The 20,808-nt window shown below is 39.1% G+C and overlaps 1 protein-coding gene across 1 annotated transcript in view; it reads right to left on the reverse strand.

Moving 5' to 3' along the window:
* Positions 1–15,580, reverse strand: part of LOC106884462 (uncharacterized) — a 39,418-nt gene extending 23,838 nt beyond the window's left edge. The window contains exons 1-2 of the mRNA XM_014935864.3: positions 15,520–15,580; positions 587–698 (exon numbers count right to left, since the gene is read on the reverse strand). Of these exons, the coding sequence (XP_014791350.1) occupies positions 587–674 (88 nt within the window). The 5' untranslated portion in view covers positions 675–698; positions 15,520–15,580. The remainder of the gene's footprint in view (positions 1–586; positions 699–15,519) is intronic.
* Positions 15,581–20,808: the final 5,228 nt, after the last annotated feature.

Genomic DNA, 20,808 nt, shown 5'->3' on the forward strand with positions numbered 1-20,808 from the left:
ATGAGTTGGAGTATGTTCAAAGAGTTACTAGTATTGTCAGCAAGAAAAGTTGTTTTTTTTCTTCTCCGAGTAAAGGACAGATTGTTTGATGCTTGTGTTGGAATTGTAATGCTGCATGGTTGTAAGATATGGGAGTCTTGAATGCAGAAAACTTACAATGGCTAGAAAAAAATAAAACCAGCAGGCTCCTGTGATGTGAAATGTCAGTGTGAGTGAACACCTATGTATAAATGAACTGAAAGGAAAACTGGGTATAAAAGGAATCAGTAAGTTGTGGACAAAAGGGATGGATACATTGGCATGGGTATGAGTTGGGTAAGGAGAACAACTGCCATATAAGGAAGTGTTGTGTACTTTGAAGTTTAGTGGAACCCATGGAAAAGCAGATCTATAGTAGGTTCAATCCCAGGAGGGCTACTCTTGAATATGTAGGATATGTGACGTATTTTTGATATCTTCAGAGAGGAAGACATTTTCATTTTTTTAGGAACAACTTAATATTGGTGTGAAGAAGATTTGGGTGTGAACCAATTATCTTGAAACTTGTGTTTACTTCTTGAGAAAATTAATAGAATAAGAGCTTTACCTGAACTGATTTCTTCAACAGAGAGAGAGTCTTCAGTTCTTGTATCGATAGCCAAACTCCGATCTTCAGTCTTTATACACGTCAACATTGTGAGAGACTACCACCAGAAATGCTGAAAGCAAAATACTTCTTTTAAATTTTAGATAATATTTTGTGTATAAGATATCAGGAATAAATTTCTTACCCTCAAACATCTGTACTATTAGAATGTGGTCCAGACAGTACAGAAGCCGACAAACAGGCCATAATGTGAAGTATAGTCTACAGCCAGACTTAGTATATCTTTTGACAATAGATCTAAGGAGAGCACCAGGTGGCACTTTATTTTCTATTCAGTTTTATGAAAACTGATTTTTAAAAAATAAAAAAAAAGGTTATATTACATTATGGAAACCAAAAACTAAATTCCACAATTTTTGAAAAAACTAAGTTAATGAGTTGTACTTGCGAGCAGCTTAAGTCAGCACTAGAAGAAAAATTACCATGTTTGGTTTCAAGATGAAAGGTGGTCTTCCATCAGGATAATGCTCAGCCACATACAGCAAGGATGACATTCCAAAGGCTGGAGCAGTTTGAATGGGAAACGATGCCCCACCCACCATATTCGCTGGACATTTAATTATTTATTCTGCAGTCTTCAAAATCATTTGGACGGAAAAAAATGTGAATTTTGTAGACAAAATCAGAACAGTACTGGAAGAGTATTTTTCATCATGGACAAGCGAATTTTGGAAGAGGGGCCGTGCAAGTCTACCAGAGAGATGGAAGAGCATTGTAGGAATGAAGGAAAGTATATTTTAGATTTAAAAAGAACTTTATCTTAATTTTGGAAAATAAAAGCATAAAAAAAAAGCATTATTTATGGGATGACCCAACACACACACACACACATGTATATAGAGGGAGCATATATTTGAGGACATACCTTTTTTTGGGAGGGGTCATTGCTGCATTTTTTGCTAACTCTGTATAATCTTTGTTTCAGAAAATAATAATGGCAGACCCTCAGCTTACTCAAGAAATGAAGAGGCATGCTGTTATTGGGGTTATAAAGGTTGAGCATAGTGGTTTAGAAATATCTCGATTTTTAAAAGTTGCCAGATCTTTCATCTACAAAGTTTGTAAGGAGCTAGAGACTGAAGATGGAAACGTATCACCAGTATCAAATCAGAAAAAAGTATTCTAAATGCTCTGAAATCATCCAAACACCTGAATTTATTCAGTATGTTCAACAGACAGACCATTGATTACAATCCCAGAAAGTCCATGAGGTCAATTGCAAAACAGTCAGAAATGTTGTCCACGAAAACATTAGATACAAGTCTTATGTGATGAGGAAAAGTCAATTTGTCCCCAAAAAGCAAAAGAAAATCACTACATCACATCTAAAAGGCTCTGAAAACAAACTGAAAAATCCAGCAAAAGATTTAATTTGGTTTTTCTCAAACAAGATAAACTTTGACCAAGATCAAAAAGTTAACAGAAGAAATGACAGATGGTTATGTGCAGACTCTTCTGAAGTTCCAAGGGTTATGCACACAAAATTTCCTGCATCTGTCATGGTTTTAGGGGTTGTCAGCAATGTAGGACATGTGATATACCTCCTTACTTCTTTCCACAAGGCCCTCAGAGTTACCTCTGCTACCTACATTGAGGTCCTGGAAAATATTGGATAGGCAGTATATGCAATGGAAGACCATATGTCATTCAGTAAGACTCTGCACTATCACGCATGGCGCTAGTAACACAGGAATGAATGGCTGAAAATTTTCATGATCACATAACCCCTATCATTTGGCCACCTAATTCCCCAGATCTCAATCTATTGGACTCTTACATGTGAAGCGTTGTTGAGAGGGAGAGGTCAAAGAAGACGTCCATAAAGCCAAAGATCCTTTGAAATCTACCATAGTCAGAATAATATCCAAAATGAACCAGGGACCACTTGATTCGAGCATGGAGATGATTTAGATCTCATATAGAAGCAGTTGTTGAAGCTGAAGGTGGCTTTATTGAATAACATTATAGAAAAGAAGGTTCATTTTTATTCTCACAGCATTTTTTGATAAATAAAGTTATCTGTTATTATATATATCTGTTTTTTTATAAACATAAATCTGTCCTCAAATATCTTACAGACCCAGTGTGTGTGTGCGTGTGTGGATACAATTACAGAGATATCAAATTGTTGGATCAGGTGATGAAAATTGTGGAGAGCCATAATCAGTCTAGATGAGATGCAGTTTGGGTTTGTGCCAGGTAGAAACACGGCTGATGCTATATTTCTGGTGAGGCAACTGCAGGAGAAATACCTGGCCAAAGATAAACCTCTGTACTTGGCTTTTGTTGACTTGGAAGAAGTTTTTGACAGAGTCACCTAATCCCTTATTTGGTGGTCAATGTGAAAACTAGGGATAGACGAGTGGTTGGTGAGAGCTGTATAAGCCTTGTACAGGGATGCTGTCAGTAAGGTGAGGGTGGGTAACAAGTACAGTGAAGAATTCAGGGTAGAAGTAGGGGTTCACCAAGGTTCAGTGCTCATCCCCCTCCTGTTCATCGTAGTCCTCCAGGCAATAACAGAGGAATTCAAGACAGGCTGCCCCTGGGAGCTCCTCTATGCAGATGACCTTGCTAGAGATGTTCCAGGTATGGAAACAAGGTCTAGAATCAAAGGGCCTTAGAGTTAACCTAGCAAAAATTAAAGTCATAGTAAGTAAGAAGACAAACAAATCACAAATCCCCTCAGGTAGAAACTCCATAAGATGCACCCAGTGCAAGCTTTGAACACACAAAAGGTGCAGCAACATCAAAGAACAGAGAAACTATCTTTTGTGTGTGGAAGGTGCACAGGCATAATAAATGCTGAACATGTGCAGAAAATAGACACCATCAACTGCTAGTGGGGGAAAGCTAGAGGTAGTAGATAGCTTCTGGAATATAGGCAACCAAGTTAGTAGTGGAGGTGAATGTTCTGAAAGCATAGCTGTGAGAATAAGATTAAGTTGGGCTAAGTTCAGAGAGCTCCTACCCCTGCTGGCAACAAAAGTCCTCTCTCTCAGAGTGAGAGGCAGATTGTTTGATGCCTGTGTGCGAACAGCTATGCTGCATGGTAGTGAAACATGGGCCAAGGACATGTGTAGGCTTGAAAGAAATGAAACCAGTATGCTTCGCTGAATGTGCAATGTCAGTGTACATGTTCGACAGAGTGTAAGCATCTTGAGAGAAAAGTTAGGCATGCGAGGAATCGGATGTGGTGTGCAAGAGAAGAGACTGCGCTGGTATGGTCATGTGATGCATATGAACGAGGACAGCTGTGAAAAGAAGTACCGATCTTTAACTGTGGAGAGAACCTGTGGTAGAGGTAGACCCAAGAAGACATGAGACGAGGTGGTGAAGCATGATCTTCGAACTTTGAACCTCACAGAGGCAATGACTAGTGACCAAGACCTTTGGCAATGTGCTCTACTTAAGAGGACTGTCAAGCCAAATGCACCCGAGCTGGTGGCACAGAAGAAAATCAACCTTGAATGTTGGGCCTCACGGGGTCAAAGTGGCTGAGTCCCTTTTTAGTATTGGGCCTCATGGAGGCAGGTGACCGAGTTCCTTTCGAGTGTTGGGCCTCACGGAGGCAATGACCAAGGCCTTTGGCATTATGTCGTACTTGAGAAGAAGACCCATCAAGCCAAGCAGAATCAGTCATGGCAGATACCAGTGTCATGCCGGTGGCATGTAAAAAACACCCATTACTCTTGTAGCGGTTGGCGTTAGGAAGGGCATCCAGCCATAGAAAACCATGCCAAATCAGACTGGAGCAGTGACACAACATAACCATGCTTTACACACTGGTACAAACAGAAGTGGAAGAGGGGGGGGGGCACTATTATCTTTTTTTATTCTTTCAATAATTGTTTAAATTTTGTGGTTATTATGGATTCCCACAATGACTCATAAATACCATCCAACATGTCAACCAAGGAGGTGGAGGTACATTTGCATAAAGTATCCACATGGCTGACAGATTCTGCTCTCTCAAAGGTGAAAAAGAAAAACAAGTGAACAACATTCAGAACCAGAGATAAGGAAACCATGATGGTCCTCTGAAGGACATTTGTCCTCAGCCGCCTGGATTACTGCTCACAGCTGTGGTCACCTACCAGTGTGAAATTAACAGCAGACCTTGAAGCAATCCAGAGAAGATTCACAAAGAAGATTGTCTCTTTGCAACTGCTCGGCTACTCGGAAAGGCTGAAACCGCTAAGACTCTACTCCCTGAGAGAAGGCGGGAGAGGTATGCAGTAATATACATCTGGAAGATCCTGGAAGGAATTGTGCCAAATTTTGGCATTGAAAGCTACACCAATGCCAGAACGGGACGACACTGCTTAATGCCAAAGATCCCAGCAACACCATCGTGCTTCAGGACCAGTTACTGCAACTGCCTGGGTTTCAGGGGCCCACAGCTTTTTAATATTCTCCCAAAGAGCCTGAGGAATCTGCACAAAGTAGATTATTCTCAGTTTAAGATTCACATATTTACACTATTGTTATGAAAGAGAATATAAAGTCAATCACCTGCAGAACATGGAAGAAATATTCTGATAAATATAATTATAAATGGTTCAACTTGAAATCGAAATACAGTTCTCTAGTTCTATGAAAAGAAAACACATAACGAATCCATAATTAATTCTAATGAGAAATAATGTTCATTGATCATATGACTGATTTAATCTTTTTGATACCAACCCAGTGAAACTGCCTCAGCTCTGTAGTACAAATATCTTGTTTTCAGAAGTTCTGAATTAAAATCTTCCACCAGATCTTAGTCACAATTTATGTTCCTAACACTAGCTTAATGATAAGTTATTTTACCAAATTCTTTGTTATATTTGAAATTAATTGAAAGAAACACAGAGAATCTCAACAGAAACTCTGTGAGCTGGGGGATTTAAAGTGGTGAGGGGACACGGGGTCAGTTGGTGATGTGAACAGTCAGGGGTCAGTTGGTGATGTGAACAGTCAATGTGAAGTCAGACGATGAGGAACTACAGTCGGAGTGAAAAAAGAACTACATTACACAAGACAGCCATGTACGACTACTACTGACGTTCAAACCAAGTTTGCCAGCTGCTTGCTGTTAGAGTTGTGGTGGTGTCAGCAGGTTGTATTTTGCAACGATATTATTCTTTTTGCATCTTATGAAGTAAGGTATTAAGTTCTTTTAGGGGCAGAAACATGTAGCTTCTTGTTTCTACGATCAAACACTAAGAGAAGCAGAGGAGAAAGTCAATTAGAAAATAAATAGTGGTCAGATGGAAGCAGGCTGTCAACAGAACCTATTTAAATAAAGATGGTAGAGAGGTCTCATAAATATAGGAAGTTGAAAACCTTAAACTGAGATTATCTGTGTAATTCACAGGCAAAAATCCCCTCTAGAGGTATTTATAAAGACAAGGAGATAACTGCAGTAAAATCCCTTCGTTGAACTTTTTGAATAAATTGAAAGGGCCTTACCGAGGCAATGACTAGTGACCGTGACCTTTGGAGATATGCTGTGCTTGAGAAGACCCGACAAGCCAAGTGAGATCATAGCCCATGGCCTATGCCAGTGGGTGTAACCAGCCCACTTATGAACACCCCTCATTCATTGGAAAATAAACTTTGCTTGGAAAACCTATTGAGGCAAATGAAATCAAATCAAAATCGCTGACATGGCCGATGACAGTATCACCTGATTGGCACTCGTGCCAGTGGAACATTAAAAGCGCATCCGAGTGTGATCGTTGCCAGGGCCACATATTGGCTCCCATGCCGGTGGCACATAAAAAGCACCAGTCGAGCGTGATCGTTGCCAGAACCACCTGACTGGCCCTTGTGCTGGTGGCACGTAAAAGCACCCACTACACTCTCAGAGTGGTTGGCATTAGGAAGGGCATCCAACTGTAGAAGCCTTGCCAGATCAGACTGAGCCTGGTGCAGCCTCTGGCTCACCAGTCCCCAGTCAAACCGTCCAACCCATGCCAGCATGGAAAGCGGACGTTAAACGATGATGAGATTAGAATGGATCTTGTCTTGTTGAAATCAACAGATTAGAGACTGAGCGAGATTATGAAAGATTGTAAATCTAAAAAGAGATGGAATTAGGGAAATACCTCGAAAATGGTCGGTTATTCAATGCACAGAATAATGCTTAACAAAGTCATTTTTCCCTTTTCAGCTTCACTGTTACTAAAAATGGTGACATTTCAATGTAGACTACTTAATTAAGTGGTACTAACTCATTTATCATTGAATAGTCTGCCTAATTATGCCACCAGACTATTTCAGCTGACAATTCCAGCTTCTTTCTAACTTTATCTCCCCAATACATTGTCTCGAAGCCAATTGAAAACAACATTTATCAAACAGTTACAGGGTGAATGTTTTCTGTCCATTCCCCAAGACATATGCCAGGAGATAACAGAGAAACTTTACATTTCCTTGCTCATAACCTTCGTAACTCCCTTCACTCTGCTACCCTACAAATTTCTCCCAGTTCTGTTTTCAGTCATGCCAACACTGACAGCACAATTTCACACACACAAACTTCATGTTTTTTGCACTAACCAGGCAGCTAAGTTAATCTCCACAGTATCAAATCCTTTTGTTACTCTATTTCTGTTGAAATATGCTCCATCTCAATTTTGAAAAGAATAAAGAATTTAGTAAAACAATTGCCTTTAAGCTGGTGTTTAGAACATTAACATAAAAGTTTGCTAGAAGGTTTTAACTTAGATTACTTAAAACAGGAAATATGTATCATAGAACAAGGAGTAATCTTGTGGGAGTTGGCATTAATTATTTCAGAAAGCTGTCAACATCACTTAGGGTTAATAGGTCCCATTCCAATCACAACAATCTCTGGATTAGACACAACTAACGGGAATTGTTTCATCTTTTCTATATACTTTGGTTTGTACCTTCTTCCATTTATGATACCAACATACAAAACCACTGTCTTCTTGCATCTTTTCTTTAAACTCTGCTGTGACCTCTCTCTCTCTCTCTCTCCAACAAAGCAGCTGTTATCTCATTTCTCTTCATTTCCTATTTCTGCTAAACAAGTTCTGTATCTTTTCTATTTCTCTATTCCAGGACTAGTCTCAACAGTTCATTGGACCATACCTCATTTTCCAAACATTGTTTCCATACACTTTTACTTCGTTTTGCATTCACTGTAAATTACTTTTCATTATTACATCACACTATTTTCCTATCTTATGTGTCTTGCCTTCATCATCATCACTTAATGTCCACCTTCCATGCTGGCATGGGTGGGACAGTTTGACAGGAGCCAGCCAGGCAGAAGCCTGCATCAGACTTTTGCAACTGTTTTGGTAGGATTTTTACAGCTGGAAGCCCTTCCTAACACCAAACACTCAGCAGAGTGGACTTAGTGCCTTTTATGTGGCACAAGCACAGGTGAGGTCAGTTTTGGCAATGTTTTTACAGCTGGATGCCCTTCCAAATGCCAACCACTTTACAGTGTGGACTGGGTGCAATTAAGTGGCACCTGCACTGACAGGGTCACCAAGTACTTGCAAGACAAAAAAAATCTCTTGAGTGGGGAGGGGGAATTGGAGGAGGTGATCTTGTGTCAGATGACGAAAGGTTATAGTGGGACAGAGACAGAAATGGGTGTTTTGCTGTAGAGGAAATACAAGGTTACCCAGATGGGGAGAGAGAGAGAGAGAGAGAGAGAGAGGAGGAGGAATGAAGACAGAAACAGGTGCACTGCCTCAAAGGAAATAGATGGTTACCCAAACTGAGGGAAGTGCAGGAAGAGAGAGAGAGAGAGAGAGAGGGATACAGTAGGGTAGAGATGGTGACAAAGTGCTGGGCATACTCACAATAAATGGGGATCAGAATATAAATGGGGTGGTTGAGTAAAGGAAGAGATATAGATGGTGGCAAGTGGTAGGGTGTACCTTTGAGGTATGCCCTGGTAGGCATAATGTATGAAGGAGGAAATGTGAGGAAGAGATGTAGTTTAGTTCGTTGTGGTAGAGCGTGTGAGAAGTTTTCTTGTTAAGTGTGGGTGGGACACACAGTATTTCTAGAACTCAGTTTCACTGACATGGCTGGGTCTTCTCAAGAACCTCATATTACCAGAGACCTTGGTTCATTGTCATTTCCTTCATGAGGCCAAACATCCTGAGACCGGTCCTTACCACTTGATCTCCCCTCTGCCACGGGTACCATCCACTTTCAGTGATTGGCACTTCTTTATACAGCTGTCTTCATTCATACAAATCACATGTCCAAACCAACGTAGTCTTCTCTCTTGCATGCTACATTTGATTCCTCTTATGCTCAACTTTTCTCTCAATTCATTTACACTTTGTCACACATGCACACTGATGTTGCACATCCACCATACAGTCTCTCTGAGACTGTATGGTGCTTGTGGCAAAAAAAAAAAAGGACTCTCGCTCAGAGAGTCCTTTTGTTGCCAACAGAGGTAATAGCTCTCTGAACTTCCTCCACCCAATTCTTATTTTAGAAACAATACTTTCAGAACATCCTCCACCATTGCTTATTTGGTCACCTAGGTAACAAAAACTGTCTACAACCTCAAGAGAGCCTCCTGGGCATTTGGGAGAATCTAAGTCGCATGTGTGTATGTATGTATGTATATATATATATATATATATATATATATATATATCCAAATTGAGAGAATGGTGCAGGTAAAATCCAGGTTATATATATATAATAATAATAATAATAATAATTACTCATTGAATAATTATTTCCTAACTAGCAGAACCTCAGAAATAATAATTACTCAATGAGGGGTACTCCATGAGCTACTCATCAAAGGATACATTGCTGTCAAGGGATCCCAAGTTAACTTGCAGGAGACGTGATCAAAAATGAATGGTGAAGGAGGGAGTGAGAAAACAAAATAGAAAAAGATTAATGTAAAGAAATAAGATATGGGAATGTGTAATTGTCTAAAGTTGTTACGAGAGTAAGACTAAAGAAAAGAAGAGGGGTAATTTGGTTAGGGGAAGGTCTTTGTACATATAAGGCTGGGGTCATTTACTGTGTCCATGGTAAATAAGTAAATAAATATATTGTGGCACTGTATTAATCATTTCTAGTTGTTACTGATGCTGCCAGCAGCTTAGTGGGTCCTCTTCTAAGGAACTGAAACAATCCCTCGATCTACAGCTAATGAGAGGGATTTTTCTAGTTGTTTCACTTGTGTCACACAACATGAAAATCAACATAATGATTTATAGTTAAGATAATGAATAACATACGCCCCCCCCCCTCCCCCGTGTGAACCCTACAAAACAAGGAAATATGTACAAAATTTCATGCACTCTGGATATGACCAGAAATATAGGACTCGGGTATACAGGGGAGCTAGAAAGAAGTTAGATAGCATTATATGTAATGAAACCAGTGGTACCTGCCGTAAATACAGAAAATGGGAATAGGATACAGAGAGTTTGTGACAAAGCAAACAGGGTGAACACATGGTACAAGGCCGACAAATACCAAGGAGGGGTGCTTGTAGAAGCCACAGCCCATGGAGAACTAGTTCAAAGATTTAGGAAAGCTCTGAAGGAGATCAAACTCAACATTAAGATCGTTGAAAAGCTCAGATCACAGTCATATAGGACATACTCCTTTGAGAATACCACATACATAATGAGAACTGCATGGTATACAAGATTAACCCAGGCATTAACTGTAGATCTAGAAATGTAGTCTACAGCAGAGGGTGCTTGTAAAGACAAGAACATGACATACACTGGTGAGACATCTGGAAGCATTGCAGAGAGATTCAACAGACATTTGAGACAATCTAACTACAAAAAGCAGTCCTCCATACTCTGTCAACATGGAGGTACACTGAGTTCACTTGACATCTGCATTTTAACCAAGCACCCAAAGGACCCAACACTCAGACAAATACAGATGTCCTCATAAATGAAACATCCCCTGTACTAAATAGGGGATACATGTAGAAGGTAATGATATCCCAATACCCACAGTTTATACATACATAGGTAGATTTGTTAGTAGGCTGTTATGTAGGTAAATATATATACTTAGGGTTGGCCAGAAGTCAATATAAATACATAGGGTTGGACAATAAATCAAAATTCCATAAATACTATCTATAATTCTGTATTGACTCAAATTGAAAAATGTGTCACTCAAGAAGGACTTCAGTTGGAACAATTTTCATGCTTCATATTTTATTAAATTCATTCAGTTGTTAAACATAAATTTTGGAATTAAACAGCTTTGATTTACTGTCACGCAACTTTTGGCCAACTCTGTGTATAAGTAGGTAAATGGATATTTAGGTACACAGATAGGCAAGTAGATAGATAGGTACATAATACAAACACACACACACACAAAAGATGGAAACACATGACCATATACACACACGCACATACATAACAGATACACGTACATAGTCACACAAACCCATAAACATAGACACACATACACACAAATATGCTCACACAAATATATGTAGAATACATACAAACGTACATACATGTATATATATATATATATGCATACATAGACACATGCATACACATGGAGACTAAAGTACACACATGGGCGCAAACCAACAAAAAGAATGCAGCTCCAATAATGGACAGCATCGATAACTATTGAAGAGGTTGCAAGAAGCAACAAAAATTTTAAGAAATAATTAAATGAGTGGAAATTGAACTGGTGAGAGTGTTAATTAAAAACGCATTAAAACAGAATGATTCTCTCCAGACAACAATAAATATATATATATAGAGAGAGAGAGAGAGCGAGAGAGAGAGAGAGAGAGAGAGAGAGAGAGAGAAGAGAGAGAGAGAAAGAGAGAAAGAGAGAGAGAGAGAAAGAGAGAGAGAGAGAGAGAGAGAAAGAGAGAAAGAGAGAGAGAGAGAGAGAGAGAGAAAGAGAGAGAGAGAGAAAGAGAGAGAGAGAGAGAGAAAGATAGATAGATAGATATATATGTAATAATAATATTAGGGCTAAAATCCAAAATTACAGGTAAAAATTCAAACTCAATTTATTAAAAATTATATTATACCTATTTATTGTGCTTTTGAGTTCTATAGATAGTCTAGGCTGTATTTTCCGGCTCGGAATTTCTGGAACCACCTTTGACACTGGCTTACACTTATTGTCCAATTCCCATATACAGCATTAATATTCCTCGCACTTTCCGTTGCGTTGTTGACTTTATCGAACTCATAAAGCAAAAATATGCTGAATATGTTCCTTTGCCACTTCCATTGTAGCTTTAAAAAAAAGAACTGTTAAACTCGAACTGCACTCTTCAAAACTTGCACTAAGAATAAGCACAAGGTAAAATTAATACTTGCTTTCATAGCAAGTTGATGCAGACAGTTTATCCCATCCCCCGCCGACTTTTACTACATGCAATTGCAAAAAGCACATTATTTGTGGGATGATCCAATATGTTTGTGTGGTTGTCTCCTATCACCACTTGATGACTAGTGATAGTATGTTTACATCCCCATAACTTAGCAATTTGACAAAAGTGAGTGATAAAGTGCCATGATTAAAAATAAACAAGCACTGGGGTCGATTCATTTGACTAAAATACTTTGAGGTTGTGCCTAAGCATGGCCACATTCTAGGCTGAAACAAGAGATACACACACACACAAACTGAAATCACTTTTTGCAAGGTCCATTCGCAACTAACCCTGTGCAAGGAATTAAGGGAACAAAAGAGACGCCTCTGTCAATAAAGTATGCCTCTATTTGGGACTGGATAATGGTTAACCTGTTGGATACCCGACTGAAGAGATGGTGTTGCAAAATCTCAATTTTGCAGAGGAGCAGCAAATAGAAACCATTGAAAAGAAATAGTCAGATACACTGCTTAGTATCATGTTAAGCCAGTACAAACTGCCTTGTGGTTGATGATTAAATCAACCAACCGACCAAGTTTAGCAGGAGGATTAAATAAGGGACGAGGAAGCTAATGACCAACCTGAATAGGAAGTCTGCCAATAGGAGGATCACATGACACAGCAAGACTCAAATGCCATACTGGACCATTGGAAAAGGTTGTCTCTTGCTGTTCATTTATGATGGCATCGTTAGGCAACGAGTTGTAACAGATTAGTGATATTAATGGCCTTCAGAGAGACAAAAGTCAAAAAGTAAACCATGGACAAAATGTAAAAGAATGGAACTAAATATTGTGAAACATAGAGTTCAAAGTCCCACTCATCTTTTAAAAAAATCTCTTAATAATAAAACCACAATTAGGGAAAGAAAGCAAACATGTTAAGATCTTTAAAGCTATTGGTTAAAAACAGGGCTCATTCTCTGAGTTAAAGATCTGAGATAAAGGGTCAGTAGCGACTATTTGATGGTGCACAACATCATGAGAAAGAAGCTGAAAAAAAGAGAATGATGTCATTTCTTCACATGGACGCTTTAGATAAATACCAAAGGAATGCCAGGTCAATCCCCAAACGTCAGGTTCTCCCACCCCCACCCACCTCTTCTAAAAGATGAAATGCATCCATCTTAGTTTGAAACCTTTCTGAAAACACTTATCTACAATTTGAAATGTATGAAGGGGGTGAAGAGGAAATATTTTTTTGCATCAACAGATTTATGAACGAGAATTTGTGATGTTGATGCCGTGCTCAAATGGCATTAGTGACATGGGTAAAAATTGCTCAAATCCAGTTAAACCAGGTGAATCTTAATACGTGTGCGAAATTCTAAAAATCACTTTACTGTTATTTTAGAATTAAGGCCAAGGTCTCCTGATTTCGCTTCTCTGTCTTTACAATAAGATCACCGCAAGCTCCTATTTCAAAAAAAAAACATACTTAAAGCTACTATCACAATCTAGAATTTATATTAATGGATTGTTTTGCACAAGCGTACCTGGAGAGGGTTCGAGAGAGAAGTCCGCCCTGGACGGCACTTTTATGGAGGCGGTACCACTTTCGGGTCTGCTGTAGGCAATATGTATTTCTTGTGGGTGCCCGGGGTCGGCGAATTGAGGGGGCGCCCAAGGTGGCACACACTCTAGCTACTTTAGTGCTGCTGTGACGTATATGCATTTCTAATGTGTGTTAACAGGGAATAGTAATTCGATCTAAGAGTTCGGTACGTGGAGAGAGAACAATAAAGCGAGCTTAAACCCCTAATGATGTCGGATAGCAACCAAAAGATTAAGCTACATGAAAATACCAAACAAACATAACAAAGATTAAAAGGGGAGCGAAAAAGAAACTGTGCTCTTTCTTAATGAATGACGTGGTTTAATAAAAGGGGGGGAGAGAGCTACCAAGGGGATAGAGAGGTTTTATCATACACTACAAAAATACCTTTCTTCCTTGACAACTTGGTGTGTAGCGCGATATGTCAACATGTCCACATCATTTGATAATAAAGAATAAATAAGGAAACAGAAAACAAATTTATTTTGGAATTGTTTTCACTCCATGTCCTTCAATTAAAAACTAATGAATAACAAAGCATAAACAATTAGAGTGATAATGAAGGCAGTGAAGGTTTCGATTCCATCTGAAACTACTTCGAATATAAACAATTCTTTTACATCCAGTTGGAGACTAATCTCTTTTTCAGCAGCATTTCCGAATCGTTTGCATTCGGTTATTTAATTTAAAAAGTGTTTAAACAGAGGAACTTAAAATTTTGTAAAGAAAACGAGAAATTGTCACGTTTTTGTCTTTTTATGTTGATATTAGATACTAGAGATTTAACTAGAAATCGAAACCGTGTCGTGAAATGGTTTGCTAATAATCGACTGTGGCACCTGTCGCGACCGAAAGAGAGAATGCAAACAAGGAACCAACATGTAAAAAAAAAAGGGTTTTGTTATGGAAAGAAAATGGAGAAACAACTGAGGGATGAGAAACCTTTAGAAATGTAGACTTAATAAGGGTCAGAGAGATAGAGAAAAGTGAGAATGAGAGAGTAGACAAAGAAACAGAGAGAGAGATTAGAGAGAGGGAGACAAAAAGGAACAAATAAAGAGAGGGAGGCAGACAGAAGAAAAGATAGAAGAGAGAGAGAGGAGGGCAGACAGAAAGAGAGAAAGAGGGGGAAGACAGAAAGAGAGAGAGGGGGCAGACAAAAAGAGAGAGAGAGAGTGTGCGAGTGTTTAGAGGAAAATAGGTTTTAATAATGAAAAATAAATAATTAGAAGCAGAAATAATTCTGCAAATAAGAAAATTATTATTGAAGTTTAATTAGCCGAAAGCTTTTATAAATAAAGAGTCAGGTTAAAATAAGAAGAGGCGGCAAAGAACAGGTCGAAAACAAAGCGGTTTTCGAAATGAGTGCAGGTCAACGACCTGCAGCAGTCATCGTCGTGGAACAATAATAACATTAGAAAACATTGAACTGTTCTAGTTTAAAACTGAGAACGGTGTGGGGGTTCCAACCACGACCATCCTATCTTTTTTTTCTGTATAATGTTTATGGCTAAAGTGTCTGTCATTTCAAGAAATTCAAGGAGTTAATTTGAAGTAAATTCGGCAACTATTTTTCACAAATCCAACGAGGCACTTCGATATATATTCGGGGTTTGTTTTGTAATTGTGTATAGGACGAGGTAGAATTTGAACACGGAAACAACACAACAAAAACTGTTGTTTCTAATTCGGCAAAAGAGCAGCAATTTTGAAGAGAGAAGGGTCAATAGTATTTGGTCTCCTGTGTAGTTGAGTGGTACTTTATTTTATCGACCCTGGACGAATGAAAGCCGGGATTTGAAAGACAGAAAGGTAACGTGAAATACAACAACATATCTACATCTATATAATCACAACATGGAGAATTTTCATAAAAATAACTGGAGAGAGAGAAACATGAATGTGTTAAAAGTGTAAAACTTACAAATTGTAGAAGAGACTTGGAAGCTGGAGATGTGAATGGCACAAACAAACACGCGCGCACTGGCGGGCTGGAGGAGTAGGAGTAGTGGCCACGTGCTGTAGCGAGGAGGAGGAGACTGGAAGACAGTGTCAGCAGCTTGGCTTGAATTGAAAAGAAAGAGGGGAAAGTGACAGTCAGTGTAGTAGTGAGAGGAGGAGGAAGGAGGCAGTGTCAATGCTAAGCGAGGTGGGGAAGAGTCTGTCGGGTGATAAGGAAAGGAGGGGGAAATGCGTCTGCGTCGGTAGAGAGGGGAGGAGGAGGTTACGTCTGTGAAGGAGGAAGTGACTGTGAGAGGGAGAGGGAGTATATATCTGTGCGCTGCAGACGGAGCGGGGAAAGTGTTATGTCTGGCGATCTGGGGTTTCAGTGTATTTGTACACACACACACACACACACACACACACACACGCACGCGCGCGCACCCACGTTCAATGTATCATTTTAGGGAAAGGATCAGAAAAGTTCCTATATTTAGGTGGTGAAGTGGAAGAAAGTCACTCTATTTGATATGATAATGTTAATACCTTTCCCAAAGGACAGAGATGAAGTGAATTCGCGTCACCTGGAAATTGAACCCAGCACCGCCATCTCAGTGTTTTCCTCACATTACCAACAATTCCTTTGCCGAACTTTCGCTATAGTTATCCCTCATAAGTTGGAATTTCTCCATTTTTTTTTTTTTTTTTTTTCGGGATCTTTCTGATATTTTTTCTTTTGTATCCCACATTTCAAAACAATTGGAGGAAGCCTTAAAAAAATATATTTTAAAATTCTTGTTTTTCTAACGTTTCTTCTAACCCTCCCCAGCAACCACCGCTTATATATATATAGAGAGAGAGATAAGGAGATTTTATATATATATAGAGAGAGAGATAAGGAGATTTTATTCTCAAATGCAAGATAATGAAATATTTTAATTCGTATTTAAATTTTTATTTCTTTTAATCCATGTTTTCCCAAATCTCTGAATTCCATCCTCACGACCCTTCCAAAATTACTATTCCATTGTTGTTGAAGAAAAAAAAAGAAGGAAATACAAAAATTTTATTTTCCCCTTTTTCACACTTTTGCCATTCTATAAAAGCTTTTTTTTTTTCTATTCGACATGGAAGTTAAGTGAATTAAGAAACAAGAATTTATTAAGACTCGCCTGGTTTCATCATTGTTTGAGTTGATTACCAAGTTAAACAACTTTTTTCCTATTAAGGATATTTCATTTCATAGACAAGAACTGAAGCTGAAGAACCGGTTCCAAGAGTGACTTGTTCCTGTTTTCTGCAGTCAATATACAGGTGTGTCCAACGAAATTATACTTATGATAAATGAACTGATGGTCTTCATTAATCTTTCTCTTTCAACACCCACCCCCCGTTCTATCTCTGTGTGTCACAGAATCACAGTATCGACCTGATGCTGCTATAATCCGCTAGTCTCAATGTGCTTCTAATTCAGTCTTGATCAAACCACTCTTTGCCATCTTGACCCAAATTGCTTAACCAAATCGTGGAAGCCTTTCCAAAGGGGCCTTTTCCGATCTTTCGGATGCCACTCGGCAACTGCACGGGTCCACCTGTTGTCTGTGGACGTTGCAACACGTCCAGCCCAGTGATCGCTGAGTGCCTCCAGCACTCAGCGGCCACACTGCTCACTCAACCCTGTTCTCGAATAATCCTATACGTGCTTCGAGAACGTATGCATGAACAGATATGTGTTTGTGTTTGCGCGCTGTAACTATAACGATAGAGTATATGGAGACTGGTACATCTTCCAAATATATTTCCGGATCTTTGTGATTTGACGGGCAACATTTATATACTTGTATATTTTGTGGTATAGAACAGATAAAAAAATTTTGTATTCGAATTTATTTCATGTAAAAAGTTGTCGTATTTCGGTAATTTCAACCAATCACTGACGTCTATTGAGGTGAAAACAATTAATGGCGTGGAATGTAAACAACGGTGTTACGGGATCTTTTCCCTTGAATAAAATTAGTCCCGTTGTTTGTCAACAAAAATTATCCGTGTCACTGTTATTTATGACATCGTTCGTGCGTTTGTACTGGTTTTAGCTTTAGGGTTTTAGGGTTCGGGTTTTAGAGTTAGGGTTAGTTTTAGGATTACGGTTAGGGTTATGATTATTTTTGCCATAACCTTAACTCTAACCCTATAACTCATAACCCCAACCCTAACCCTAAGACCCGAACCCTAACTCTAAAACCCTAAACCCTTACTAGGGAATAATGATATAATTAAACAGGGAATAACACACTTGACACCGAACAGCACTAACTGTATTCAGCTGAATAGACGTCAGTGATTGATTGAAGTTACAGAAATACGACAACTTTAACATGAAATAACTTGCGATGTACAATTTTTTGTTAAGGAGGTTAAGAGAAGAAGTTGTTTTATATGACACATTCTACCAGTGTCCCAAATTTGAAAGTGTTTCGTTAAGAAAACAAGTGTTGCCCGTCAAATCACAAAGATCCATATTTCCTTTTATTTTACAATGTCACACAGGATATTTTTATGGTTACGACGACCTACACGGGTTTCCACTGCACAAAGTACGAGCAGTTGCATTATCTACTGTGCAGCTTCATTCAGGGTCTTTCAACTAGCTTGGCTCGAATCGAACTCGAATAGCCATCGGAGAAACAACGTGAACGACAACTTCTAGTAGTCGTAGACGTTAAATACTAATCCATACAGTGAGTTTGGAAGCGCATATAACTCCGTGAAGGTGTCGCAAATTTTCAATTTTCATCAGAAGAATAAAAATGAAAAAAAAAAAGAAAGAAAGAAACATGGAAAACGAATCCCGAAGGTCTCGAAGGTGCCATGCGCAGGAGCTGGTCTGAATGCCGCCCGAACGCCGGCTTCAAGGCTACTATATATATATATATATATATATATATATATATATAGTGAAACTACCTATCGCCATTAGATACAAAACTGCTATCGCCATGCTTCTCATTTAAATATAAACAAGCGCGAGCGTAGCGGAGAACCCATCTCCTTGTCATCACGTGACTGATTAATATTCGAAGCGGCAACTTCTTCGAACCGTTCCCGCCAGAACGCAAACTGACCAATCACGGTCCTTAATAAGGTCACGTGATAGAGTATTTTTCTGAAACCTGGTGAGCCGATAATTCGCTATAAATAGACCGACATTATACCCAGCAAATTTGTCTCGGTCCAGTTTCTCTTTGAGATCTGTTCCGTGTACCACACGACAGCAGCAGCAACAATCAGCCAGCGACCACTTCAACAGCTTCGTCCAGCCAACGATGACCACCGCCGTCGCGGCATCAGCAACATGAGTCTACGACTACTATCCAGCATCATCGTCATGACCAACACGATTACTACTAAGCATCAATCTCCACCAGCGTCAACACGACTTTCTATGTACACCAAACTGAACCACCGCGGCACACATCTCTCTCTCTCTTCGATTCTGTTAGGTGACTCAGCTTCACCACGATAAATAAACAGACAAGAGATCTCAGCCAGCGACGAACATCTGTATAACAAGAATCACGGCCCGGCATCGATGCCACAACATCACAACTAGTGATCAGCACTGCCACACACAGCCTCAACTACTTTCACATACAGACTTTTCCTATAGTGTACTAAAGAACTGGTATAATTGCTCACGTGTTATTGACTCTCTTTCTATCTGCTGTAATAACACACATACACATACATGTATCACTCACATACACACTTTTCTTTGTACGACGGCCTGTCTTTGATTATGTTCTTATATGTCGCATTCACACTCTCACATACACATACATCTTTAACGCCATAATAAATACCTCTGTTATTCATCTAATACGGTTGTGGTTTTTCATTACTGGTCATCTATGTTATCGTAGTATAACATATTGGTATATCATCTCTGAGATATATAATTTTGTGTCCGACCGTGTGACACGTTTAAATAAAAGGAGTCCTCTGTTTTTCCATTCGTCACCATTTCTCCTTTTTGAGTTCGCACGGTCGTTCTTACATATATATATATATATATATATATATATATATATATATATATATATATATATATATATATATATATATATATATACATTTTTTAAATAATTCTTTCTACTTATTTCAGTTGACTGCAGCCATGCTAGATTTTAGTCGGACAAATCGACCCCCACCACTTATTTCTTAAGCCTAGAACTTATCTTATCAGTTCCTTTTGCCGGGGACGTAAACATACTAACACTGGTTGTCAAACGTTGATGCAGGAACAAAGAGATTCAGTGACACGCACGCACGTATACACACACACACATTTTATGTATGTCTACATACATGTGTGTGTATGTATATACATATGTTTATTATATATATACGAGTAAATAGATGAAGAGAAGGAGCGCGAGTAACTAGACTATCCGTGACCCGTTGGGTCATCAATACTTCGAGGTACCCGAAAAACCTAGTATCTCGGAAATCCGTGGTCCGATTTACGCGAATCTTGTCTTCGTTTGTATTCCCATTTCAGGGACACCTAACTTTCAGAGTATTTTCCCATTATGCGCCGGCTTGGCTGTATTAAATTACAGACAAGATCTCACGCAAGCAAGCAAGTTTTAGTAGTATATCGATAGATTGACTCAGCTCCCCATGTTACTTAAAGTTTCGAGGACATGAAAACATGTACCCCTCCCCCTCCAGCATTCGGAGGCAAACTTATCTATCTATCCATCCATCCATCCATCTATCTATCTATCTATCTATCTATCATAATTTACTAACTTGACACCCCCTTCTTCTAAAATCCTTACGCCTTACCTCCTCCCTTATTGATACTGTTTCTTACCTCCTCCCCACTCGACATTGAACTCATTGCCCAATTCTTCAGATCTAAACCTTTCTTACATTCCTTTCTTGCTTCCGTCATTCCTTTTAACCATGATACCTGTCTCTAACCAGCCTGAACCCAGCCGCCAGTAGGGTCAGGTAAAAACTTTAGTTGAAGGTTTACAAGGAGAAAAAGATCTATCAAGCAGAGAAACACAAGAAAATTGAGGCTGAGCAGTGGCGCCGCCAGAGTGTGAGCCGCCCGAGGCAGCCGTTCAGTTTGCCTTCTTCTTGTCTCCTTGACAGGCTCGTATGGCAAAAAGTGTCACCCTCATAAAAAACATCATCATTACAGAAATACGACAACTTTAACATGAAATAACTTATTAAGAAGTAATTTTTGTTAAGAAGGCTA

Source organism: Octopus bimaculoides, chromosome 3 (genome assembly GCF_046866305.1).
Source record: "Octopus bimaculoides isolate indiv1 chromosome 3, ASM4686630v1, whole genome shotgun sequence".
In the NCBI taxonomy this organism is placed as follows: domain Eukaryota; kingdom Metazoa; phylum Mollusca; class Cephalopoda; order Octopoda; family Octopodidae; genus Octopus; species Octopus bimaculoides.